At 42.5% G+C, this 27,898-nt stretch overlaps 1 protein-coding gene across 4 annotated transcripts; it reads right to left on the reverse strand.

The window, feature by feature from the left end:
• Positions 1-582: 582 nt before the first annotated feature.
• On the reverse strand, positions 583-27,816 carry LOC121572141 (sesquipedalian-1). 4 transcript variants are annotated; one of them, XM_041884076.2, is made up of 4 exons: positions 27,654-27,816; positions 20,796-20,917; positions 1,780-2,086; positions 583-1,320 (listed from the first exon to the last, which is right to left on the reverse strand). In XM_041884076.2, exons 2-4 carry the CDS (start codon positions 20,874-20,876, stop codon positions 890-892), a joined length of 819 nt encoding a protein of 272 aa, XP_041740010.1. In that variant the 5' UTR covers positions 20,877-20,917; positions 27,654-27,816; the 3' UTR covers positions 583-889. The 4 variants fall into 4 exon arrangements, with proteins under 4 accessions (XP_041740010.1, XP_041740003.1, XP_041740018.1 ...); XM_041884069.2 differs by lacking the exon at positions 27,654-27,816 and adding an exon at positions 21,420-21,669; XM_041884084.2 differs by lacking the exon at positions 27,654-27,816 and adding an exon at positions 21,065-21,210.
• Positions 27,817-27,898: the final 82 nt, after the last annotated feature.

A 27,898-nucleotide genomic window follows, 5' to 3' on the forward strand; every position in this document is an offset into this window, starting at 1 on the left:
ATTCCAGGTGAAGCTGGTTGAGAGAGTGTGCAAAGCTCTCATCAAAGCAAAGGGTGGTTACTTTGAAGAATCTGAAATATAAAATATATTTTGATTTGTTTAACACTTTTTTGGCTACTACAATGTAGAAAAATACTATAAATAAAGAAAAATCATTGAATGAGTAGGTGTGTCCAAACTTTGGACTGGTACTGTAGCCTACGTGTTTATGAGCGCTTTCGATGATGGGGTCATATTAGTTTGTAGCCCAAACTGTTCAGACGATTGGCACATCAGTGGTACTGACTTCAGACGAGTCCCGTGGGGCTCAGTGTCAGCGAAAAGTTATTTAATGTCACCAAGGATGAACATCTGTGGACACCCAAATGGGGGGTTGGAGTGCTCAGTTATCTGTGGCACCAGATGAATGAATTTCCCATACTGTATTCATTTTTAGGTTGCTTCTAACAGCGTTTCATATCCTCTGCATAATTTATGTGGGTTGAGTTGCTGTGTTGACTAAACTAGACTATTTGTGGCATCATGCTGGCTTCTGTGAATTTCAACCAATGTGAAGAAGACAACTCACAAATCAATTGCATGTATTATTTATTGAATGTAATAGCTGTATCATTATGGTATTACATGTAATTATCTTGTAGCTTATTGGCTCTAGTGGGGAAAACAACTGTTGATAAATGACAACATAGCTGATTGCCATTTAAATCATAGATATTAATTCAAATGATTGGGGAAGAGGAGGAACACTATCTAAAAAACGTTTATTTTAAAATAATCATATTTTCTTACATTCACAAATATTCATTCATGTAGGCATCCATTATTGCATTTGGTACGGACTCCTTTGGTATGGACTGTTTACATGCTTATAGTGACATCCCATGCTGAATCAACCAAAATCAATTAAGTCCTCTTCCTGAATGACATCTTCCTGTCCCCTTCTCAACCAATCAGCAATCAGCTCCTTCACCTCCTTGCCAAAGTCCTCATGCAGTTTGCTAAATTCCACCTTGGGTCCCGACCCAGTCACTGACCACTCCCCTTGGGGCGGGGCTGGGACATTAATAGGCACAACATTTGCATTTCTCTTGGGCCAGAGTTTCGGAGACCTCTTATTGGTTGGTTTAGAGGAAATGGGAGGGGCTTGTAGCATTTGATATGTGCGAAAGCTATGCCCGGCTTCCACACCTGGCCCTGGGTACTGTGAAAGGGTCGCGGTCCCAGAGTTCAGCCAAATCAGTGACGGAGTTGGCCTCTCTGTGTTTGGGCCAGCCAGTGTAGACTGCTGGGATGGGTCACCAGGAAATACTTTCATGGCCTCTGTGGAAGGAGGAAGAAGCGACTAAGAAAAAAGGTGCTAGGACATGCAAGGCCTTTTCACTAAACACCATTTCTATGAACACAGATGAACATTGAAGGTGCTTTGCGTATGTAAAACCATCATGTGTATAAGTAGCGGGAACCACTAACCCATAAGTACATTTCAATGCGGTCACCAATCCTGATCATGGAGATATTTAGGACGTGCAGGGTTTTATTCCAGCCAAGCACTAAAAAACACTTGTTTCAACTAAATTGAGGACTTGATGATTAGTTGAATCCGGTTATTTAATTCTGGGCTTGAACAAAACCCTGCACACCTACTAGCTCTCAACAACCAAGCTTGACCACTTGTCTCCAGCTACTCTCATGACCAGGCAAACACCCTGTTGATGCATCTACTCCCAATTATCTAGCTTGCCTAGTGCTGGGATGGAACAAAACCCTGCACCCATTCACCTTTGTACTGTTTCTCCAGATCCATGACCAGCGCGGCCAGGTAGCCGTGGTTGGCTGACAGCAGGGCCCTGATCCAGCTCTCCTGGCTGGGCTGGTCCTCAGCGGCGAGCTTGTAGGTGCGCAGGCCCGGTTCACCGCTCCACACCAGCGAAAAGGCAAACTGCTCCTCGGACTCGCACAGCTGCACCGAGCAGCCCTCCAAAACAATGACGCCAAGCAGGTCGTGGTGGTTGGGCCGGTCCTTGTAGAAGAGCAGGTTTGCCTTCAACATGAACCAGCGCTTCTGATAGGAAGTGTTTCTCTCACCCTGTGTGTCATGGTACAATGGGATGTTTAGTCAAAACATTTTTACATTACATTTTAGTCATTTAGCAGACGCTCTTATCCAGAGCGACTTACAGTTAGTGAATACATATTTTTTTATACTGGCCCCCCGTGGGAATCGAACCCACAACCCTGGCGTTGCAAACGCCATGCTCTATCAACTGAGCTACATCCCTGCCGGCCATTCCCTCCCCTACCCTGGACGACGCTGGGCCAATTGTGCGTCGCCCATGAGTCTCCCGGTCGCGGCCGGCTGCGACAGAGCCTGGATTCGAACCAGGATCTCTAGTGGCACAGTTAGCACTGCGATGCAGTGCCTTAGACCACTGCGCCACTCAGGAGTACCCAACAATCTGTTGTTCACAGTTCAACAGGTCTGATGTCAGTATCAGCCAGGGCGTATGCAAATAGTTATTGTAGTTGAGTCATTCAGCATGTACATAAAGCATGTACATAAAATATTATTTTCCTTAAATCTAGCACAAATGAATGTGCTTTGGAGAGAACATTTTACATATCTGGCATTAGTAATGTATAATAAAAAAATAAAAAAACTAGTTTACTTTAGGTGCAGGCCTCGATAGGCACTCTTCCCTTTTGGAACCCTTCCCGTTCCAAACTCAGCCTACATAGTCAAACACGTGCGCCTGGGCAGTTTATTGCTCAATTGTCACTGAGGGGGTTTCGATTAGGCTAAACCGAGCACCGAGCTACAGCCCGTCAAAATTGTACTTCTGCTTTATCCCAACCCTTCTGAAAGACACACATTCAGTGCCTTCAGAAAAGTATTTACACCGCTTTACTTTTTCCACATTTTGTTGAGTTACAAGCCTGAATTTTAAAATGATTAAATTGAGATTTTGTATTACAGCCTGAATATAAAATGGATTCAATTGAGATTTTGACCAGCAGCAGCAACCTATCCTTTTATTTATGTTTAGAAAACTAATTTGAAGGCAAGAATTGTGGGGGGAAACCACTCATTTTTATGCAACCTAATAACCCTAAAGGCGTCAGCTGGCGGATTTACTTGCACGTGACTAAAAGCTAAACTGTAGCTGGTCCCATCAGATAACATGGCACATGTTAGCCCTATGCTAATCTGACCAGGTTCCAGTGATTATATCCTGTAACAAATTATTCAATAGCCTATCAAAAGATTTTAGACTTTATATCCACCAACCAATGGCAATTCAATTAGGTCAACCATGGCCACCAACCATGGCCACTAGAGGGATATTTTAAACCTACAAATTCACGGCGTACTTTTCTTCTGTAGGTCTGTAACAAAATGTCAAGTGCCAATATCGCATTGATGCATCCTTGACTAGCTACTATTAACGTTAGACAACACTTTTTCACATTTTCGCATATATGACAAAGTCCCACATTTTTGTTTATCTGTTTCACACCCATCCATGTGCTTTTATGGAAAATAGATAAGAGGTCCTTACAACATGTAAGTTTATCGTACACCATGAAAAAATTAACAAAGAGCCTTATGAATTTGTCAAATAGCAGTCATGTTGGCTACCATTATTTACATTTACATTTTTAGTCATTTAGCAGACGCTCTTATCCAGAGCGACTTACAGTTAGTGAGTGCATACATTTTCACACTGGTCCCCCGTGGGAATCGAACCCACAACCCTGGCGTTGCAAGCGCCATGCTCTACCAACTGAGCTACACATTATCACCCTTGATTCTAGGTGGCACACACTGCTAAAGCGATTGACTTGAAATCAATAGTGCACTTTACCCATGGGTTTGAGCCACCCTCGCATCAAGCTTTTTTGTTGAGGAAAAAACTGTTCACTGACGGTCCTTTGATGCTCGATTCAAAATGCATGTGACAAATTGGATTGATCATAATAGTGCATAGCCACAAAAGGTTATAGCCTACTAATGATAGCCTACACGAATGTCTTCTCGTCAGGAGAGGGCGTAAAACACTCTATGGGTAGGCTCCACCAGGCTTTCACCTCACTGACTTGGAATCCGAGGCTACATATGGAATACGACCAAGGTGGTTAATGGGGTTCATCATGAATTGAGGTGCACCATATCAAGTCCTATATGCATTAGTAGGTTACAGCATAAAGAAGAGACTATCTGATGTGAATAATAATAATGGTGCCGGAGGGGATGGCTGCCGTTTTACGGGCTCCTAACCAACAGTGCAATTTTGTGTATTTTTTCGCATTGTTGTAACTTATTTTGTACATAATGTTGCTGCTACCGTCTCTTGTGACCGAAAAGAGCTTCTGGATATCAGAACAGCGATTACTCACCTCGAACTGGACAAAAAAATTATTTAATGAGTCCGACGCGAAGGATATACTGCTTCACGGAGACCAGGCCCAAATCCCAGTCAATCGCGTGAAGAAAAGTTGGAAACACAGGGGGCGGAGATCGGGGTGCCTTATGAGAATTTGTCAGCGAGTGGGTAACCCACCTCTACCATCCGTTCTATTGGCCAACGTGCAATCACTGGAGAATAAACTGGATGATCTCCGATCGAGACTATCCTACCAACGGGACAATAAAAACTGTAATATATCATATTTCACGAGTCGTGGATTAACGACGACACGGATAATATACAGTTAGCTGAGTTTCCCGTGAATCGGCAGGACAAAACAGCTATGTCTGGTAAGACGAGGGGTGGGGGTGTGTGTCTATTTGTCAATAACAGCTGGTGTGTGATGACGAGGTATTGCTCGAGACTTTCATCTATATTTTCTGTCGCCGTCTATTTACCACCACAAACCAATGCTGGCACTAAGATCGCACTCAACAAGCTGTATAAGGCCATAAGCAAACAAGAAAATGTTCATCCAGAAGCGGCGCTCCTAGTGGCCAAGGACTTTAATGCAGGAAAACTTAAATCAGTTTTTACCTCATTTCAACCAGCATGTCACATGTGCAACCAGAGGGGAAAAAAACTCTAGACCACCTTTACTCCACACACAGAGACGCATACAAAGCTCTCCCTCGCCCTCCATTTGGCAAATCTGACCATATTTATATCCTCCTGATTCCTGCTTACAAGCAAAAACTAAAACAGAAAGTACCAATGACTCGCTCAATATGGAAGTGGTCAGATGACGCGGATCCTACGCTACAGGACTGTTTTTCTAGCACAGACTGGAATATTTTCCAGGATTCATCCAATGGCATTGAGGAGTACACCATATCAGTCACTGGCTTCATCAATAAGAGCATTGATGACATCATCCCCACAGTGACTGTACGTACATGCCCCACCAGAAGCCATGGATTACAGGAAACATCCGCACTGAGCTAAAGGGTAGAGCTGCCGCTTTCAAGGAGCGAGACTCTAACACGGACGCTTATATGAAATCCCGCTATGCCTGCCAACGAACCATCAAACAGGCAAAGAGTCAATACAGGACTAAGATTGAATCGTACTACACCGGCTCCGACACTCGTCGGATGTGGCAGGGCTTGCAAACTATTACAGACTACAAAAGGGAAGCACAGCTGCGAGCTGCACAGTGACACGAACCTACCAGACGAGCTGAATCACTTCTATGTTCGCTTCGAGGCAAGCAACACTGAAGCATACATGAGAGCATCAGCTGTTCCGGATGACTATGTGAGCACGCTCTCCGTAGCCGATGTGAGTAAGACTTTTAAGCAGGTCAACATTCACAAGGCCGCAGGGCCAGACGGATTACCAGGACGCGTACTCCGAGCATGCGATGACCAACTGGCAAGTGTCTTCACTGACATTTTCAACATGTCCCTGACTGAGTCTGTAATACCAACATGTTTCAAGCAGACCACCATAATCCCTGTGCCCAAGAACACTAAGATAACCTATCTAAATGACTACCGACCAGTAGCACTCACGTCTGTAGCCATGAAGTGCTTTGAAAGGCTGGTCATGGCTCACATCAACACCATTATCCCAGAAACCCTAGACCCACTCCAATTTGCATACCGCCGCAACAGATCCACAGATGATGCAATCTCTATTGCACTCCACACTGCCCTTTCCCACATGGACAAGAGGGACACCTAGGTAAGAATGCTATTCATTGACTACAGCTCAGCGTTCAACACCATAGTGCCCAAAAAAGCTCATCACTAAGCACCTCCTTCTGCAACTGGATCCTGGATTTCCTGACGGACCGCACCCAGGTGTTAAGGGTAGGCAACAACACATCTGCCACGCTGATCCTAAACACAGGGCCCCTTAGGGGTGCGTGCTTAGTCCCCTCCTGTACTCCCTGTTCACCCACAACTGCGTGGCCAAGCACGACTCCAACATCATCATAAGGTTTGCTGACGACACAACAGTGGTAGGCCTAATCACCGACAACGATGAGACAGCGTTAAGGGACGAGGTCAGAGACCTGGCAGTGTGGTGCCAGGACAACAACCTCTCCCTCAACGTGAGCAAGACAAAGGAGCTGATCGTGGACTACAGGAAAAGGAGGGCCGAACACGCCCCCATTCAAGTTCCTTGGAGTCCACATCACCAACAAACTATCATGGTCCAAACACACCAAGACAGTCGTGAAGAGAGCACGACAACACCTTGTCCCCCTCAGGAACCTGAAAAGATTTGGCATGGGTCCCCAGATCCTCAAAAGTTATACAGCTGCACCATCGAGATCATCCTGACCGGTTGCATCACCGCCTGGTATGGCAACTTCTCGGCATCCGACCTTAAGGCGCTACAGAGGTCAGTGCGTACGGCCCAGTACATCACAAGCTTCCTGCCATTAAGGACCTATATATTAGGCAGTGTCAGAGGCCCAAAAAATTGTCAAAGACTCCAGTCACTCAAGTCATAGACTGTTCTCTCTGCTACTGCACGGCAAGTGGTACCGGAGTGCCAAGTCTAGGACCAAAAGGCTCCTTAACAGCTTCTACCCCAAGCCATAATACTGCTGAACAATTAATCAAATGGCCACCCAGACTATTTACATTGACCCCTCCCCCCTTTGTTTTTACACTGCTGCTACTCGCTGTTTATTATCTATGCATAGTCACTTTACCCCTACCTACATGTACAAATTACCTTGACTAACCTGTACCCCCACACATTGACTCGGTACCGGTACCCCCTGTATATAGCCTCGTTATTTTATTGTGTTACTTTTTATTTAATTTTTCACTTTAGTTTATTTAGTAAATATTTTCTTTACTCTATTTCTTGAACTGCATTGTTGGTTAAGGGCTTGTAAGTAAGCATTTCATGGTATTCAGCGCATGTGACAAATAAGATTTGATTTGATTTGAATGAATGTAGGCTATAGCTATGTTGATTAGAATTCCTATAGTAGCCTACAGAAAATGCTAATCAGAGAGTTAGGATGATAAGAGTGCAACCTATAATCCAACTGTACACTTTGTAATCCTCATCCTCATAGAGTCAGATATATACAGTGAGCTCCAAAAGTATTGGGACAGTGACACATTTGTTTTGGCTCTGTACTCAAGCACTTTGGATTTGAAATGATACAGTGCAGACTGTCAGCCTTAATCTGAGGGTATTTTCATCCATATCGGGTGAACAGTTTAGAAATTACAGCACTTTTTGTACATACTGTAGTCCAATTTTAGGGGAACAAAAGTATTGAGACAAATTCATTTATATGTGTATTAAAGTAGCAAAAAGTTATGTATTTGGTCCCATATTCATAGCACGCAATGACTACATCAAGCTTGTGACTCTACACATTTTTAAAATTCATTTTCTGTTTGTTTTGGTTGTGTTTCAGATTATTTTGTGCCCAATAGAAAAGAATGGTAAATAATGTATTGTGTCATTTTGGAGTCACTTTTATTTTAAATAAGAATATAATTTGTTTCTGAACACTTCTACATTAATGTGGATGCTACCATGTTTACAGATAATCCTGAATGAATCGTGAATAATGATTAGTGAGAAAGTTAGATGCACAAATGCTAACCTCTCACCATTACAATAACGGGAGGTTAGCATTTTGGGGGGAGTATGATATTTGTGCGTCTAACTTTCTCACTCATTATTGTGTCACTGTCCCAATACTTTTGGAGCTCACTGTATGTGACAAAGCAGACAATAATAAAAATGCATATAAAACATTGTAGGTCTACATTTAGGTGTACACGTCCTTGTAATTTAGGCTATGAAATATGATTATTAGGCAATAGCAGTGTGTTTGTATACAAGGCTGAAAGAGGTAGCTCCTTATTAAATTCATTCTTAATCTTCATTTTCAAGCTGTAGGCTACATCCCTTTCCAACACACTAACAGAATACATGTACAGTGAGGGAAAAAAGTATTTGATCCCCTGCTGATTTTGTACGTTTGCCCGCTGACAAAGAAATGATCAGTCTATAATTTTAATGGTAGGTTTATTTGAACAGTGAGAGAGAGAATAACAACAAAAAAATCAAGAAAAACGCATGTCATGAATGTTATAAATTAATTTGCATTTTAAATGAGGGAAATAAGTATTTGACCCCCTCTCAATCAGAAAGATTTCTGGCTCCCAGGTGTCTTTTATACAGGTAACGAGCTGAGATTAGGAGCACACTCTTAAAGGGAGTACTCCTAATCTCAGTTTGTTACCTGTATAAAAGACACCTGTCCACAGAAGCAATCAATCAATCAGATTCCAAACTCTCCACCATGGTCAAGACCAAAGAGCTCTCCAAGGATGTCAGGGACAAGATTGTAGACCTACACAAGGCTGAAATGGGCTACAAGCAGCTTGGTGAGAAGGTGACAACAGTTGGTGCGATTATTCGCAAATGGAAGAAACACAAAATAACTGTAAATCTGCCTCGGCCCGGGGCTCCATGCAAGATCTCACCTCGTGGAGTTGCAATGATCATGAGAACGGTGAGGAATCAGCCCATAACTACACGGGAGGATCTTGTCAATGATCTCAAGGCAGCTGGGACCATAGTCAGTACATATACAGGCCTGTCTGAAGTTTGCCAATGAACATCTGAATGATTCAGAGGAGAACTGGGTGAAAGTGTTGTGGTCAGATGAGACCAAAATCGAGCTCTTTGGAATCAACTCAACTCGCCGTGTTTGGAGGAGGAGGAATGATGCCTATGACCCCAAGAACACCATCCCCACCGTCAAACATGGAGGTGGAAACATTATGCTTTGGGGGTGTTTTTCTGCTAAGGGGACAGGACAACTTCACTGCATCAAAAGGGACGATGGACGGGGCCATGTACCGTCAAATCTTGGGTGAGAACCTCCTTCCCTCAGCCAGGGCATTGAAAATGGGTCGTGGATGGGTATTCCAGCATGACAATGACGCAAAACACACAGCCAAGGCAACAAAGGAGTGGTTCAAGGAGCAGCACATTAAGGTCCTGGAGTGGCCTAGCCAGTCTGCAGACCTTAATCCCATAGAAAATCTGTGGAGGGAGCAGAAGGTTTGAGTTGCCAAACGTCAGCCTCTAAACCTTAATGCCTTGGAGAAGAAGAGTCGGAAAAAATCCCTCCTGAGATGTGTGCAAACCTGGTGGCCAACTACAAGAAACGTCTGACCTCTGTGATTGCCAACAAGGGTTTTGCCACCAAGTACTAAGTCATGTTTTGCAGAGGGGTCAAAAAATGTCCCTCATTAAAATGAAAATCAATTTATAACATTTTTGATGGATTTTTTTGTTGTTGTTATTCTGTCTCTCACTGTTCAAATAAACCTACCATTAAAATTATAGACTGATCATGTCTTTGTCAGTGGGCAAACGTACAAAATCAGCAGGGGATCAAATACTTTTTTCCCTCACTGTAAATCTACATTTCAAAAGTGGGGGGGGACTCATGCGAGAATCGAACCATTGCCACAATCGACTTTGCACAGAAAGCAATTTGACTAGTCAGTCAAATACATGTGATTGCTGCTTTGGGGGTCAGGGTGAATGGGTCCTGGAAAAAACATATCACATTTTTCTAACTGTATTGTTTGCATTTTGATTGCATTTTAATGTAGGCCTACAGGGATGATAGGCAATGTCAAGATGTTCATATTAAAACAGATCTTTTTTTAAGTTCCTAACTTGTTTGATAAGATTAGTACAGATTTTCTCAGGGGACCACACATGGGGCCCGGCCCCAAGTTTGGGAAACACTGTACTAACCTCTCTCTCTGTTTGCTTCCTCTTGCTCTCTGTCTTGGTCTCCTCTTGCATGCATTGCAGCCTGCCTCAGCCTCACCACTGAGCACCACATCACTGTCGGTCTCAGTAGCCTACTCTCTATAAAGCAAAGTTTTATGAGAACTTAGTAGCCTATGTTTTGCTCCTGCTGAGGTAAGTGTCGTTTAATGTTAGCTTCTTACTTCATCCTTCTAGCTGGCTAAGTAATACTAGCCAGAGCCCTTCAACGTTACTGAAACAGAAGTCTCTTCCGGCAGCTAGCTACCTGACTGACTGACATATCTACAAGCGACTATTTACCAGTTGTGCAGTCGGTTTTGTTTGTTTTGGGGGATGTCTGTTTTCTCCCATCACAGCCACTGAACTCTGTAGCTGTTTTAAATCACAAATTACCTCATGGTAACAGCCCTGAGCAGTTGAATTCCTGTCCTGCAGCTCAGTTCAGAAGGACGGCTGTATCTTTGATGTGTCTGGGTGGTTTAATACATAATCCACAGCATAATTATTAACTTGACCATGCTTAAAGAGACATTCAATGTCTGATTTGTTATTGTTACCAATCTCTCCCCTTCGTTTTGAGGCTTTCGGAAAGCTCCCTGGTCTTTGTAGTTGAATCTGTTCTTGAAATGTAATACTTGACTGAGGGACCTTACAGATGTTGTATGTATGCAGGATAGAGGAAGGGTTAGTTATTCAAAAATCATGTCAACCCCTATTAACTTATGTGATTTGTTAAGACAAATTTAACTCCTGAACTAATTTATTCTAGCATAAACAAAGGGCTGAGTGCTTATGCAACGACTATATTTTAGTTATTAATTTTTGTTTATCTTGAAAAGAAAAATAGTTTTTCTTACACTTCAACATTGCAGAGTATTGTGTGTAGGTTGTTGACAAAAAAAGTACAATTGAATCAATTGGATCCATTTTGGTCCCACTTTGTAGCACAGTGGAATGTGGGGAAATCCAGGGGGTCTGAATACTTTCGAAAGACACTGCATGTACACATGCTCTTTCCATGACATAGACTGACCAGGTGAAAGCTATGATCCCTTATTGATGTCACTTGTTCAATCCACTTTAAAATCAGTGTAGATGAAGGGGAGGAGACAGGTTAAAGATGGATTTTTAAGCCTTGAGACAATTGAGACATGGATTGTGTGTGTGCCAGTCAGAGGGTACATGGCAAGACAAAATATGTAAGTGCCTTTGAACGGGGTATGGTAGTAGGTGCCAGGTGCACCGGTTTGAGTGTGTCAAGAACTGCAACACTGAAGGGTTTTTCACGCTCAACAGTTTCCTGTGTGTATCAAGAATGGTCCACCACCCAAAGGACATCCAGCCAACTTTACTGTGAGAAGCATTCAACATGGGACAGCATTCCTGTGGAACGCTTGACTCCTTAAAGAGTCCATGCCCCAACGAATTGAGGTTGTTCTGATGGCAAAAGGGGGTGCAACTCAATATTAGGGTGTTTTGTACACTCAGTGTATGTGTATTGAAAGGGGAAGCTACTGTGTATTTGTGTGTGTTCGTGGACAGGTAAGGGCATGTTATGGTATGTATCAAGTGTGGTGGTTGTGCTGTTGGTGTTGTTTCTGTTTATTTGTGTTTCATTTTTGCTTTGTTGTTTGTACTTCTACAGTGCAGTCGGGAAGTTTTCAGACCCCTTGAATTATTCAATATTTTGTTACGTTACATCCTTATTCTAAAATTTATGAAATATGATTTTTTTCCCTCATCAATCTACACACAATACACCACAATGACAAAGCAAAAACAGGTTTTTAGACATTTTAGCTAATAAAAAAAAAACTAAAACTAAATGAAATCACATTTAACCAAGTATTCAGACCCTTTACTCAGTACTTTCTTGAAGCACCTTGGGCAGTGATTACAGCCTCGAGTCTTCTTGGGTATGACGCTACAAGCTTGGCACGCCTTTATTTGGGGAGTTTCTCCCATTCTTCTCTTTAGATCCTCTCAAGCTCTGTCAGGTTGGATGGGGAGCGTCGCTGCACAGCTATTTTCAGGACTCTCCAGAGATTTCATCAAGGATCTCTGTACTTTGCTCCGTTCATCTTTCCCTCGGTCCTGACTAGTCTACCAGTCCCTGCCGCTGAAAAACATCCCCACCACCATGCTTCACCGTAGGGATGGTGCCAGGATTCCTTCAGATGTGGAGCTTGGCATTCATGCCAAATAATTCAATCTTGGTTTCATCAGACCAGAGAATCTTGTTTCTCATGGTCTGGGAGTCCTCTATGTGCCCTTCGGCAAACTCAGGACTGTCATGTGCATTTTACTGAGGTGTGGCTTCCGTCTGGCCACTCAACCATAAAGGCCCGATTGGTGGAGTGCTGCAGAGATGGTTGTCCTTCTAGAAAAAGGAACTCTGGAACTGTCAGTGTCACCATTGGGTTCTTGGTCTCCACCATGACCAAGGCCCTTGTCCCCTGATCGCTCAGTTTGGCAGGGCGGCCAGCTCTAGGAAGACTCTTGGTGGTTCCAAACTACTTCCATTTGAGACCGGCCGGCTCGATTCGGTCTTATGTAGCAACATTTGAAATTGTGTTTTTTACATTGGATAAAAGTAGAGACTCAGAGCTAGAAAATGTACTATCATACACTGCAATTGAGGAACAATGGGAAAGTAGTTCTGCTTTGAAAGTTTATCAACTTGTAACCTCACTTTTGAGAAAATGGCCCTTGAATGTTTTGCTACACCTACTGGAGAGCTCTTCTTTGTCTACACCCATTCAGCATCGTTCATGCCCTCTTAAGCTTTAGCCCCACCCATCTCTTTAAGGATTCACATGTGAGGCCATGTATTAAACAACCAAAGATTTCAAGACTAAAAGGCTGGTTTATACTACGGGTGTGTTCGTCAATTTAATCTGGAGTGCCAGAGTGTGCTCTGGGCGTTCATAAATTCAGAGCGTTTCGCTCTCGAAGCGTTCAGAGTGCACACTGGAGGCTCTGGCCGAGGAGTAGGGTTGATAGGAGCATTCGGAACTAACAACAGCAGTCAAGCACCCAAGCTAACAGGCTAGCGTTGGCTAGCTTGCTAGCTACTTCCAGACACAAATGAGAGAACAGCTCACTCTGACCATTTTACTCGCCCTAGCAGAGCTGGTTAGGCTGTTATATTATCCATAGCGTTGGTGACTGCAACTGTGCTATTTGCAACAATTTAATTACGCTTTTTTGCCAACGTTTACTGACACCGGCCATATTCTACAGGTGCTGAGTGTTTGTAAATTCGTCAGTTATTCTACGCTCTGACACACTCAGACGAGAGTGCTCTGAAATCGGAGTACATAGCCAGAGCGAATTTACCAGCTACATCTATCGACAGTTGTCACAGTGACATCATGAACATTCTATTGAAATGGTTACTTGCATAGTGGATTATTTTATTTAGACATGTAGCTAGCTAGCTAAACAATGAATCATAATCCCAACTCATAACGTTACTACCCTGCATGAATCTGCAGGTAACTAACCAACCAGATTAATTGTTAGCTAGCTAACATTAGGCGAGAACTAGCAATGCAAATGGCTCTGAGATACGAATAATATTACTACACAGATCATACACGTAACATTAGCTAGCGAGCCAGCCAGCTAATGTTAGCTAGCTAGCTAACAGTACACTTTAACTTGAAATGAAACGACTTTCTGACAAAATTAGAAACGTGTAATATCTGAAAATGTAGCTAGCTAGACTATCTTACCCGTATACATCGGACGGTCTATGGAGATTACATTGCTGTGTGCTCGATTTTATACACCTGTCAGCAACGGGTGTGGCTGAAATAGCCGAATCCACTAATTTGAAGGGGTGTCCACATACTTTTGTATATATAGTGTATATGGAAACAGTATAATCTTTGTAAATTATTTCATAAATAGGACTGGTGGAGTTCTCACACATGCAGTTAACGAAAATATATGGAAATGTCTGCTCTATCCAAAAATACAACCAACTAATTGCAGCATTACCACAAAAATGGAAGAGGCAAGTAGAAGGGGGAGAAAGTAAGGAATTTGTCTGCTGGCCCTGCATTAAAGACCAAAATTGGTTAAACAAAACTGTTATCAATAAAAAAGTATACCAGTTTAATTTAAGGACCAAAACATGTACAGCTGTGCCATACAGATTGCTAAATAGTTGGAAAGAGATTTTCGATGTACCAATTCCATGGCACATGGTTTATGAACTGATACACAAAACAACAGTGGATTCAAAACTTTTGAGTTTTTAAAATTTTAATTATTATACAAAATTCTTGCAACCAATAGAATGATTATATATATATATATATATATATATATATATATATATACATACACACAGTATGGGGGATACAACCATCCCAGCTCTGCAAATGTTGCTGCTAAGAGACTCATTAGATAATTTGTTTTGGTACTGTTCATATGTAGCTTGTTTTTGGTCACAGGTTCAGGAAAGGCTGAATAATTGCAAAATTTACCTGGAGTTAACTCTGCAAATAGCACTGCTGGGGGATTTGAAAAGTCACAGTCAATCGATCAATAATATTATAATAATCTTAGCAAAAACATGTATCTTTAATTTACAATCTGTAGAAACTATTCACGCACACAATATTTTTTTCCCCTCGAAGCGAGCCGAAGTCAGTAGCCAAAGTCTACGCCGCTTCGTCTGTGATTGGTCAACAGTGGGATTCTTCAATTAAGTGTGTGTTGTCATTCTACGAGAGACTAACCATTTTCATGCAATTTTTTTCACTTGAGAAATACTACACCAAACATCTTAGATGTAAAATTGCACGACTAAGATCTCTGACAAAAACGTCAAAATGAATGACAGATTTCTTGAGTTATCATAGATTAATTCTGACTATTTTGGGTTACGGCATCTCATGATGGACAAACGGTACTATTGTCACTTTTTTCTCATTTTTCAAGCGAATGTCTTTAAGGCAGGGGTTCCCAAACTTTTTGGCCCCCCTCGCCTGCGCGTGCCACGTCTATTTCTATGGGCACAAGCACTGTTCATGACACAAACTGTTCACACCCCTCGTTGGTGGAGAGAATTTTGCAGGTTTAAAGTTCATTTCATGCAATTCTACACATTTTGTCATGGGGTGCAAAGAACATTTTGCTGTTTTAAAAACACTTTTCTTGCAATTCTATACATTTTGCCATGTCTAATGTGTATTCATGTGATATTTGAGTGACTAAAAAAATTTACAACAATATCTACCTATGGGCTAAACAATCTAAATATAAAAAACGGTAGCTGACATGGGCTAGTTGATCTGGACATTTCTGACAAGTTATAAATAGTTCTCTAAGGTATGCAATGACTAACATGACAAGAGGAACTAATGATGCACTACCTAATTTTTAAATTTCTAGACTGAGTTCCTTTAAAAAAGAACCCCTCTCGCGCCCCACAGTTTAGGAACCATGGTTTTACGGGCACACTCATTCAGTTCGGCTAGCCGCCAGCCCAACCGAAGCATGTTGACGACTTTAGGGTGATTATTAGGTTGCATAAATATGATGAGTGCTTTCCCCAAAAAAATGTAGCCTTCAAATTTGTTTTCTAAACATAAATAAAGAGCATAGATTGCTGCTGGTGGTCAGAGTCTGTGAGACAGACAGGCTACCTCCGACTGGGGAGAGAAACATGCTTGCTTGAGCCTACTGCCTGAGGTTCAGAGAAACAGCCCTTCTCTAATTCTGTAGCCTACTACAAACCAGATGTTTCAAATTTTATAAAACTAAGTTGTCTTTGAACTCAAAGTCGAGCCCAAAATAACCGCTACCAATTATCACTCATTTTGAGAATTAATCCAACTCCTCACTTCGCAATATAAACTTTATACCATTTGAAAAATATCATTTTCTATATAATTAATATTCGTACTTATGAATTTACCATGTTAAACGTGACTGTACTTTGTTACAAGTTAGCTCACAGAATTAAGAGTTTGTTATGAAATAATTTCCAATCCATCATGGTATATTATTGGTGGAGTCAAGTTCACCTCCCAACCCGCAAGTAATGCGCCTGTCTGATACGTATTTTGAGCCGGAGAAACTGTTTAAATGTAAATGGTTGCTTATGTTTGCATGTATGGCTCCATTGTCAGCAAGGTAGCATGGTTCATCGTTCAAAAACACACAATGTATTTTTCATAAAATAGATGTTCAAACTTTCTAACTATTTTTCCTTGGGAAGGCAGATAGATCACATGTGCCTTTTATCAAGAGAAAACTACACCTTTGCATGTGAAATCTCAGAATCCTAAATCCTTACTCCATGTGCTTGACATACAGCTAACTGCCAAAATAATGGAAACACTTGAGTAAATGAGGTATACAAAGTATATTGAAACCAGGTGCTTCAACACAGGTGTGGTACCTGTGTTAATTAAGCAATTAACATCCCATCTTCTTCCTCGGTGGAGTTTAACCTCTTAAGGATCGGACCCTTTTTTTCAATTTTCGCCTAAAATGACATACCCAAATCTAACTGCCTGTAGCTCAGGACCTGAAGCAAGGATATGCATATTCTTGATACCATTTGAAAGGAAACACTTTGAGGTTTGTGGAAATGTGAAATTAATGTAGGAGAATATAACACCTTAGATCTTTGAAATGCAAGAGTCGTTCTCCGCTAACATCAAAGCGGTGACCCGATCCTGCAGGTTCATGCTCTACAACATTCGCAGAGTACGACCCTACCTTACACAGAAAGCGGCACAGGTCCTAATCCAGGCACTTGTCATCTCCCGTCTGGATTACCGCAACTCGCTGTTGGCTGGGCTCCCTGCCTGTGCCATTAAACCCCTATAACTTATCCAGAACGCTGCAGCCCGTCTGGTGTTCAACCTTCCCAAGTTCTCTCATGTCACCCCGCTCCTCCGCACACTCCACTGGCTTCCAGTTGAGGCTCGCATCTACTACAAGACCATGGTGCTTGCCTATGGAGTTGTGAGGGGAACGGCACCTCCTTACCTTCAGGATCAGACCCTACACCCAAACGAGGGCACTATGTTCATCCACCTCTGGCCTGCTAGCTCCCCTACCTCTACGGAAGCACAGTTCCCGCTCAGCCCAGTCAAAGCTATTCGCTGCTCTGGCACCCCAATGGTGGAACAAGCTCCCCCACGACGCCAGGACAGCGGAGTCACTGACCACCTTCCAGAGACACTTGAAACCCTACCTCTTTAAGGAATACCTGGAATAGTATAAAGTAATCCTTCTTCCCCCACCCCCCATAAAAAAATAAACAAAAAGGTGGTTGTCCCACTGGCTATCATAAGTTGAATGCACCAATTTGCAAGTCAATCTGGATAAGAGCGTCTGCTAAATGATGTAAATGTAAAAGAGAAAGGCCACAATTAAATATTGCAGTTTAGGCGCAATTTAGATTTTGGCCACTAGATGGCAGCAGTGTGTGTGCAAAGTTTCAGATTGATCCAGTGAAGCATTGCAACACTGGACTATTTTGTATCAAGTCTGCCCAAATGTGCCGAATTGGTCACTTGATACATTTTCAAATACATAACTATAGAGAACATACAAAAATAATATGGTAATACAAAATGTAAGTTTACACACTCCCAGGAATGTCATAAATAACTTTCACACATCTAAATGGCCGGGCGGGATGGGTGTGGAGCCAGAGACAGCAGGGGTTCAAACTGTAGAACCCAGTTCCTACATTTGAAAATAAAAATGGATTTTATCAAACAAAACTATGCTACATTTTATCTCTGGGACCCTTAGGATGACAAATCAGAACAAGATTACTGAATGTAAGTACATTATTTACCTTCAGAGGCGAATGTATCAAACCAGTTGCAGTGATACGTTTTTTGTTGTTGTGCACTCTCCTCAAACAATAGTATGGCATTTTTTCACTGAATAGCTACTGTAAATTGGGCAGTGCAGTTAGATTAACAACAATTTAAGCTTTCTGCCCATATAAGACATGTCCTGGAAAGTTTGCTGTTACTTACAACAGTCATGCTAATCACATTAGCGCATGTTAGCTCAACTGTCCCGTATACAGGACACCGATCCCATAGAGGTTAATTGGGGCCTGAGAGGGTATCACCACAGATTATCCATTATATTGACCAGATATACTCTAGTGGCCACTCTAACAATGAAAAAAAAAAAAAATCTAAATGGAAGGCAGTCGGGAGGAGGCGAGATCAGGTGGGACCATTCTAGCCAATGAGAGGGCAGATACGCGTGTGAACAACAGGCATAACGGCTTCCACTAGTTACCACAGCCACAAAGTCCACATTTGCTATATTGTGTAAGATTTTTGAAAACAAAAATGTGCTTTGGTTTTAATTTAAGGTTAGGGTTAGGCATAACACATTTTAAGAAGATAAATTGTAGAAATAGGCGGGGTTTATGACTGTGCCTGTGTTAACTAGTGACAACCAAGCACAACTCCAATATAAAGTAGTTTTTCTCAAGGTTGCCGGGATGTCACGTGTCCGACTTATATCAGTACCCACTTAACAACCTAATCATTACGAAACTTCTATTCGATCAACAAGCCACACGTATATATAATTAGACACTCTGACCTCTACACAAAAACTCCTTGCTTGGTGAGCGATAAAAAGCCCCCTGCTGGAGAAGACAGATTTTGGGCACAGTTATCCCTCTCGCTTCGCCTCTTCCTCTCTGGTATCACTGCTTGTGACAGCATCTCATGTAACTCCTTCCCTGAGAAATATTTTAGTCCCAGGAACCGCTCTGCCACATCCACAATAATGTCAATCTTCTTGGACTTTCCCTCCACTTTAGCCGTGCCATTGATCACTATTACCATAAAAAAATCTAAATCCACCTTCTTTACACGTAACATCCTTGGATCCTGCTGGTGGGAAGCCAACTCTGCAGCCTGCATTGAAGGCCTACCCACCACCATGTAGTCCTTAGGAGTACCTTTCGCTCCCTCCACCCTTTTGACAGCCTCTGCATATGAAATGCTCTGGACGGCCCTGACTTTGGCAACTTCATTCTTTTTCGACCTCGTCAGGCACTCCAAAGATGTAGCTACATGCTTTCCACCACAGTTGCAACACTTCACAGCTTCTTCATAACATTCACCATGACCTTCTTTTCCACAACTTCTTGGATTCCTCTGCCTGCAGACACTCTCTACATTTCCAAACATTCTACACTGTTTACACTGCAACTGCCTGGAAATAAAAGCTCTTACAGAAAAGTGCACATACCCCAGCTTCACTCGGGACGGACTCCACATCAAAAAACAAGAATAGACAAGCTCTTCTCTTTCTTGCCATTGATCCAACGATTCATCCTCTGTGCATCAACCACTCATCAGCTCCTCGATGCCCACTTCCTCCGAGACTCCAGCAATTACTCCCTTGACAGTTACTCTTCTCCTTAGCTCAAAGCACGATACAGCATGGCCATCAATTTGCCTGATACCCAAAACACGCTTCCTCAGTTCAGCAGAAACACAAAAAATCAAGAACAGCCCACTCCTCGTGACCCCCACCAACTCCACACCTCTCTCTACCATCTTAGATACTTCCAACGGATTTGACAATTCAGTCCCCAATTCTCCCAGAAACCGGACTCCCAACAGATATGAGGTATTCTCAACATTAGGAGTCTTCTTTCCCATCCTAACTTTGCTTCTTTTCCCATTCTTTGGACAGAGGTCCATTCTTCCTTACTTCCACCGCTATCCGATTAATATTCCAGATCCGCCTCCGCCATCCTTTCTTAATCAGTTTGTGCCCTCATCTTCTCCTGATGTCCTATCAAATGCCATTGTTTCCCCTCTCTGAGCACACCTGCCCTAAAATGTCATCATGCTTAGGGTCATGTATAGAAATGCAGGGCAGGACACTCTTTTGGCTACCATGGCTATGCTCCCATAGGATGAAAATGCCCCTATCCACAGGGCATGAGTGGTCACTGAATGGTTTGATGAGCATGAAAACGATGTAAACCATATGCTATGGTCATCTCTGTCACCAGATCTCAACCCAATTGAACACTTATGGGAGATTCTGGAGTGGCGCCTGAAACGTGGTTTCCACCACCATCAACAAAACACCAAATTATGGAATTTATTGTGGAAGAGTGGTGTCGCATCCCTCCAATTGAGTTCCAGAAACTTGTGGAATCTATGCCAAGGTGCATTGATGATTTTCTGGCTCGTGGTGGCCCAATGCCCTATTAAGTCATGTTGGTGTTTCCTTTATTTTGGCAGTTACATGTAGGTCACTTTGTTTTGCCAGGACTTCACCATTGGCTTTGAATGGGCACCAGGCTCACTCCCAGGAGACAGCAGGTTTCAAAATGAATGCAATCACTTTTAAACCCGTGCAAACTCATTCCACTGGGCACCTGACCTTGATTCACCTAACTGAGTCAATCTGCATTTAAAAGGCAAGGATGACAAGCAAAGGATTGTGAGAGCTGAAATTATAGAAAATTCAAGTTAGTCTGTAAGACATGTGGAAGGTGCGTTCTCGGGTTACCTTTTTATACAGGTATCCTTCTTTGTCGACGGGTGAGTTGCACGACTGAAAATGAGTGAGGATCTTCTCAGTAATCTTCATCTCAACACCATGCTTTTACCGCAGGAGTAGCTGGAGTTGGGCTACATAAAAACAAGGAAGTTAGTAGGGCACCCACCACATTACTGCACTGCGGACTTTACTTGGCCAAAAAATAATTCAAATGTTTCTGTCAAATGCTTTATCGCCATATTCGTTTGAACTTTGAGTTAGTCATAAAGTTCGCATACTTCATTGCTGTGATGGTGAAATTACGCATCTTTACGAATATTAGGTTTATTCAATATGCGCAAATTCATTCGCTCGAGGGCTTAGCTACCGTTCACAATCGGTAAGTATTATATACAATTGTAATCCTTTGTTGCATCTATGGGGATCAGTAAAATAAAAACGCATAGGCTACTGTAGCGTTCAACTTGAGAAATGCCTTTAACATATCTGCTTCCGCATTTGTAAGATAAAATAAAGGCAAATTGAAGTTTTGTAATATTATTGGGCTAAGAAGTCGTAGGCTACTTCAACGAGAGGAACTCAAATGAGTATGCCTAGTAAAAGAGCATAGAGTAAATGGGGTTGTTTACTCACCTCTCTGCAGAATAACGTGTAAAGGTCTCACCAGGTATTGGCTAGCTTCGATACAGTTTATGTACAAACAAAACGTTGCATTTGAGCTAACCCTTTTCTTAACGGTAACCTAATTCTCCTAACCTGCTACGAAAAGTCAATTCTGACAAACTATCCTGTTGTCAAACACTTCCTGGTAACTAAGGTGAGCACTCAACTGAGCACCTCGTCCACGTCAGCACCTCATAGGTAACATGGGCCCGCGCCCCTCAACGGTATGCTTATTTTTTTATTATTATTATTTCACCTTTATTTAACCAGGTAAGCCAGTTGAGAACAAGTTCTCATTTACAACTGCGACCTGGCCAAGATAAAGCAAAGCAGTGCGATAAAAACAACAACACAGAGTTACATATGGGGTAAAACAAAACATAAAGTCAAAAATACAACAGAAAATATATATACAGTGTGTGCGAATGTAGCAAGTTATAATAATAATAATAATATGCCACTTAGTAGACGCTTTTATCCAAAGCGACTTATGGTCATGGGTGCATACATTTTTGTGTATGGGTGGTCCTGGGGATCGAATCCACTACCCTGGCGTTACAAGCGCCGTGCTCTACCAGCTGAGCTATAGAGGTAAGGCAATAAATAGGCTATAGTGCAAAATAATTACAATTAGTATTAACACTGGAATGATAGATGTGCAAGAGATGATGTGTAAATAGAGATACTGGGGTGCAAATTAGCAAAATAAATAACAATATGGGGATGAGATAGTTGGGTGGGCTAATTTCAGATGGGCTGTGTACAGGTGCAGTGATCGGTAAGGTGCTCTGACAACTGATGCTTAAAGTTAGTGAGGGAGATAAGAGTCTCCAGCTTCAGAGATTTTTGCAATTCGTTCCAGTCATTGGCAGCAGAGAACTGGAAGGAATGGCGGCCAAAGGAGGTGTTGGCTTTGGGGATGACCAGTGAGATGTACCTGCTGGAGCGCATACTACGGGTGGGTGTTGCTATGGTGACCAATGAGCTAAGATAAGGCGGGGATTTGCCTAGCAGTGATTTATAGATGGCCTGGAGCCAGTGGGTTTGCGACGAATATGTAGTGAGGACCTGTGGTGTAAAAATACTTTGTAGTACTACTTAAGTCGTTTTTGGGGGTATCTGTACTTTACTATACATTTTTTTACAACTTTTACTCCACTACATTCCTAAAGATAATATGTACTTTTGACGTGCCCATCTCTGTCCGTAAAAAAATAAATTTTGCGATCTGGTTTGCTTAATATAAGGAATTTTATGTATTACTTTTACTCAAGTATGACAATTGAGTACTTTTTCCACCACCGTATAGAAGTACATTTTAAAACCAGATACTTTTACTCAATTAGTATTTTACTGGGTGACTCACTTTTACTTGAGTCATTTTCTTTTAAGGCATCTTTACTTTTACTCAAGTATGACAATTGGGTACTTTTTCACCACTGAAGCCAGCATTGGATTGAATGAACTGTATTCACAATGTCAGGTCACACTAGATCTGAGGTCATGTTCATAAGGCACTCCTTTGTCATGGGGATGTATACCCCATTGTCTTCTCTGTTGGTTTATGCCAATCTCATCAACCCCCATACAATCTTGTTGTAGCCTATGAAATCCAACTATGTGTTTATCTTTTTCTTCTTTTTACTGTACAATTAAGTAAATTATTTGTGACAGTTTCTGAATGTGTTGCAATTGCCTCAACTTCACACATAATGGAACTTACTTAGATTAAACTGCTTATGTTAATGTAGATTGCGGAAACAGTCATGGGAATACATTCCATACAGTGTTAAATGCCATGTACTATCCTCATGGGTTTGTAATTAAATAAAGGCACATGCTTTCCCCCCTTTGATCATGTGTCCATTTCATTGTCTGAGTAGTGACTGACCACCAAACACTTTACACAGGCTGCCCAATTCTGATCTTTTTTTAAACTAATTGGTCTAATTGAGCAAAATAACAGAATTGGGCTGCCTGTGTAAACACAGCCTACAAGTTGCACAATTCCACACTGATGTAAGATTAGCGCTATTTTGTAACATGAGGTAGGCCTATCATTATGATGATTACAGCGTTAGAGCATGACATTCTGAGATGAACACGAAGATAAGCAGGGTCAGAAGCTTTGTTATGACATGTATTCTGGTAGATCCTAACCTTCCACATGACTAGTATCCATTAGAGCAGGGGTAGGCAACCCTGTTCCTGTTTTGTCCCAACTATCCAACTGAGCTAATTGATCAGTTCAGTGATTGACTAAATTCAACACACCTGAGCCCTATACTAACCTGCTCCAGGTCAGGCGAACGCCATTTATCCTGAAAGGTTGCGTCATCATCCCCTTCATTTGAGGAAAATGACGGATTAATTATTATAATCCAATGTTTGTGTTAAATAGTAATGTTAATACCCATATCACATTTAATAATGACAGAATGCATTTGAATCTTCACACACAGTAAAACCTTTTGTATCACTTTATACAAATATCGATATGAGTGGGGGGAATACGTACTCGTGCATTGATACGCACACCAAAACCGGCATTAACGATAAGTAATAAAATAAAGACGGCACTTCTAAAAGGATTTTCACGCCATAGCCTGCTGAATTTGCAAGATCACATTTCTTTCATTTTGATTTCGGCATAAATGAAAATGTGGCTCGCCCGTGGATTGATGTTTCAGCATTGTCTCAATGAAGAGTTCGACTAGGCCGTGCGACATGCACGCGCAGTTCTAAACCTAGAGTTAGCGGCAGGCAGAAGATGAATATCCACGGTCGTAGTATGGATGTAGCCAGGGGTTATTGTTCTTCAGTGGGGTTTATCGACGGTTGGCATCCAACGTTACGGTGCATTACCGCCACCTACTGTACTGGAGTGAGGACCAGAGACAGGGAGAAACTAAATCCTACCTGCCAGCCCCGTTGCTCTTAAAAAGATAACAAAATATTTGAGACTATATCTAATGACGTTCTACTCAATATACTCTTTAAACCAATTTCCTGTATCCCCTTCTCCCTCATACTAGATCTCATCCTCTCGCTTTCCCTCTGATACTGCCCACACTGTAGCAATACATGCTCAATGGTCTCTGTTTCCTGGCAATAATCACTTTCCTGTTGGATGCTTTCCTATCACATTTAAGGTCTTATTCAACTGGCTGTGTCCCACCCTTAATCTTGTAAAAATAGCCTCCTCTCTTCTGTTCCTTCCTGCCAGCCTCCCCTCCCCGACTTTCCTCTGTACTTGAAATTAATGCCTGCCCTTAGTATCTCTATTCCACTGCTCCTGCCATCTCTGCACCATTACTGTCCATATCAGGCTTTCCCCTCTGCCTTGCTCATTGAAACTACAACATCAACATCTCCACAACTAAGTGCTTGTTTAGCCAGTACATCAAGTGCCTCATTCCCCTCCACCCCCACATGGGCTGGGACCCAAGTACATTTTATCTGTATACCAATCTGTTTAATCCTGCCATGGGTTTGTAGCACATCATAAAGCAGGTCTTGTCTGCTACATTAGCTAAAGGACTGGAGACTCATTAACACTGCACATGAATCAGAGCAATTAACTACTCTGTCTGGCTTAACTTCCTCCACCCACTGCAAGGCCAACAGTATGGCCATCAGCGCCGCCGTATATAGAGCCAGATTATCTGTAATACATTTCCTGACTTCCACCCCACATTCCTGAACTACAAATGCTGACCCAATACGTCCTGTCCTTGGATCTTTTGAACCATCTGTTGTAAATGGCCACAAAATCCTGATACACAGTATCCAGACGTCTCTTAAACAAATCAGATGGATCAACACTCCCCCTACCTTTCTGTAGTCTCTGCAACACTTCTAGATCAACAACTGGAGGCGTGAGTAGCCATTGTGGATTTACAGGAATAGCTACCGTTGGACTAAACTCCCTTCCATACAGTCCCATCTCCTTTGCCTGGGTATTACCCACCCACCAACCCAAAGCTTGTGTTCTGTCTTCGCTCATGTTCCCAGCATGCCTGTAAAATCCCTTTCGCAGGATGAGGCACCCCATGTCCCTGTAGGTTGACCCAATAATTAATTGCCAGCTGCCGTCTCCTAATTTGCAATGGCATATCCCCCATCTCCACCTGTAATGCAGCCACTGGGGACGTCCGAAACGCCCCACTACATATTCTGAGTCCTTGCCCCTGTATGACATCTTGCCTTTCCAATGAGGTCCGGGCAGCCCGGCTGCATTACAGGTGGAGATGGGGGATATGCCATTGCAAATTAGGAGTCACTACTGCCATCGTCTATTACAGATCGGATCATTGCAACATAGTCGTGGTCAAAAGTTTTGAGAATGACACAAGTATTGGTCTTCACAAAGTTTGCTGCTTCAGTGTTTTTAGATATTTTTGTCAGATGTTACTATGGTATACTGAAGTATAATTACAAGCATTCCATAAGTGTCAAAGGCTTTTATTGACAATTACATTAAGTTTATGCAAAGAGTCAATATTTGCAGTGTTCACCCTTCTTTTTCAAGACCTCTGCAATCCGCCCTGGCATGCTGTCAATTAACTTCTTGGCCACATCCTGACTGATGGCAGCCCATTCTTGCATAATCAATGCTTGGAGTTTGTCAGAATTTGTGGGTTTTTGTTTGTCCACCCGCCTCTTGAGGATCGACCACAAGTTCTCAATGGGATTAAGGTCTGGGGAGCTTCCTGGCCATGGACCCAAAATGTCAATGTTTTGTTCCCCGAGCCACTTAGTTTCACTTTTTGCCTTATGGCAAGGTGCTCCATCATGCTGGAAAAGGCATTGTTCGTCACCAAACTGTTCTTGGATGGTTGGGAGAAGTTGCTCTCGGAGGATGTGTTGGTACCATTCTTTATTCATGGCTGTGTTCTTAGGCAAAATTGTGAGTGAGCCCACTCCCTTGGCTGAGAAGCAACCCCACACATGAATGGTCTCAGGATGCTTTACTGTTGGCATGACACAGGACTGATGGTAGCGCTCACCTTGTCTTCTCCGGACAAGCTTTTGTCCAGATGCCCCAAACAATCGGAAAGGGGATTCATCAGAGAAAATGACTTTACCCCAGTCCTCAGCAGTCCAATCCCTGTACCTTTTGCAGAATATCAGTCTGTCCCCTGATGTTTTTCCTGGAGAGAAGTGGCTTCTTTGCTGCCCTTCTTGACACCAGGCCATCCTCCAAAAGTATTCTCCTCACTGTGCATGCAGATGCACTCACACCTGTCTGCTGCCATTCCTGAGCAAGCTCTGCATTGGTGGTGCCCCGATCCCGCAGCTGAATCAACTTTAGGTGACGGTGCTGGCGCTTGCTGGACTTTCTTGCACGCCCTGAAGCCTTCTTCAGAACAATTGAACCTCTCTCCTTGAAGTTCTTGATGATCTGATAAATGGTTCATTTAGGTGCAATCTTACTAGCACCAATATCCTTGCCTGTGAAGCCCTTTTTGTGCAAAGCAATGATGACAGCACGTGTTTCCTTGCAGGTAACCATGGTTAAGCACCACCCTCCTTTTAAAGCTTCCAGTCTGTTATTCTAACTCAATCAGCATGACAGAGTGAACTCCAACCTTGTCCTCGTCAACACTCTCACCTGTGTTAATGAGAAAATCACTGACATGATGTCAGCTGGTCCTTTTGTGGCAGGGCTGAAATGCAGTGGAAATGTTTTTTGGGGATTAAGTTCATTTTCATGGCAAAGAGGGACTTTGCAATTAATTGCAATTCATCTGATCACTCTTCATAACATTCTGGAGTATATGCAAATTGCCATCATAAAAACTGAGGCAGCAGACTTTGTGAAAATTAATATTTGTATCATTCTCAAAACGTTTGACCACAACTGTACATGGTCCTCAATGAGGAATGCCTAGCCCCCATTCCTTCCCCGTCAGACAGTGCATCACATTTAACACCTTCTTACACTTTCCCCACCACTCTCTCAATGTGTTCTTCCCAGGTCAGTGTCAAAGTATACCCCAAGGAACCTGAAGGACCCCCACCCTCTCCAAGTTTCTCCCATATAACCTCAAGCATACCTCTACCCCCACCTTCCTCCTGGTAAAGAACACTGTCTGAATTTGCAGCCTGTGTTGGAAAGTGACGTTAACTAAAACTGGGAGTGTATTCATTACAGAAACCATCTAGCGTTTAAAGAACCAAACAAAAAGGGGCAGGACCTACCAGAATTTGTCCAATAGAAAGTATTGTTTGAGTTTTCCGTTTGCAAAACTTTCTGCAACAGAATCAGCGTAATGATTACACCCCTGGCTAGCTTTAGAAAATCCTGAATAGATCCAGCTTCCTTCGTAATATACCGGAAGAGGAAGAGAGAGGCCCAACTCGGCTGAAAATCTGTCTCCCTCCAGCAGGTGGGGTTGTTTCATTGTTTCGCCCACCAAGCAAGTTTTTGTATGGGGGTCAATGAG

The sequence above is a fragment of the Coregonus clupeaformis genome, chromosome 1, assembly GCF_020615455.1.
Source record: "Coregonus clupeaformis isolate EN_2021a chromosome 1, ASM2061545v1, whole genome shotgun sequence".
NCBI lineage: Eukaryota > Metazoa > Chordata > Actinopteri > Salmoniformes > Salmonidae > Coregonus > Coregonus clupeaformis.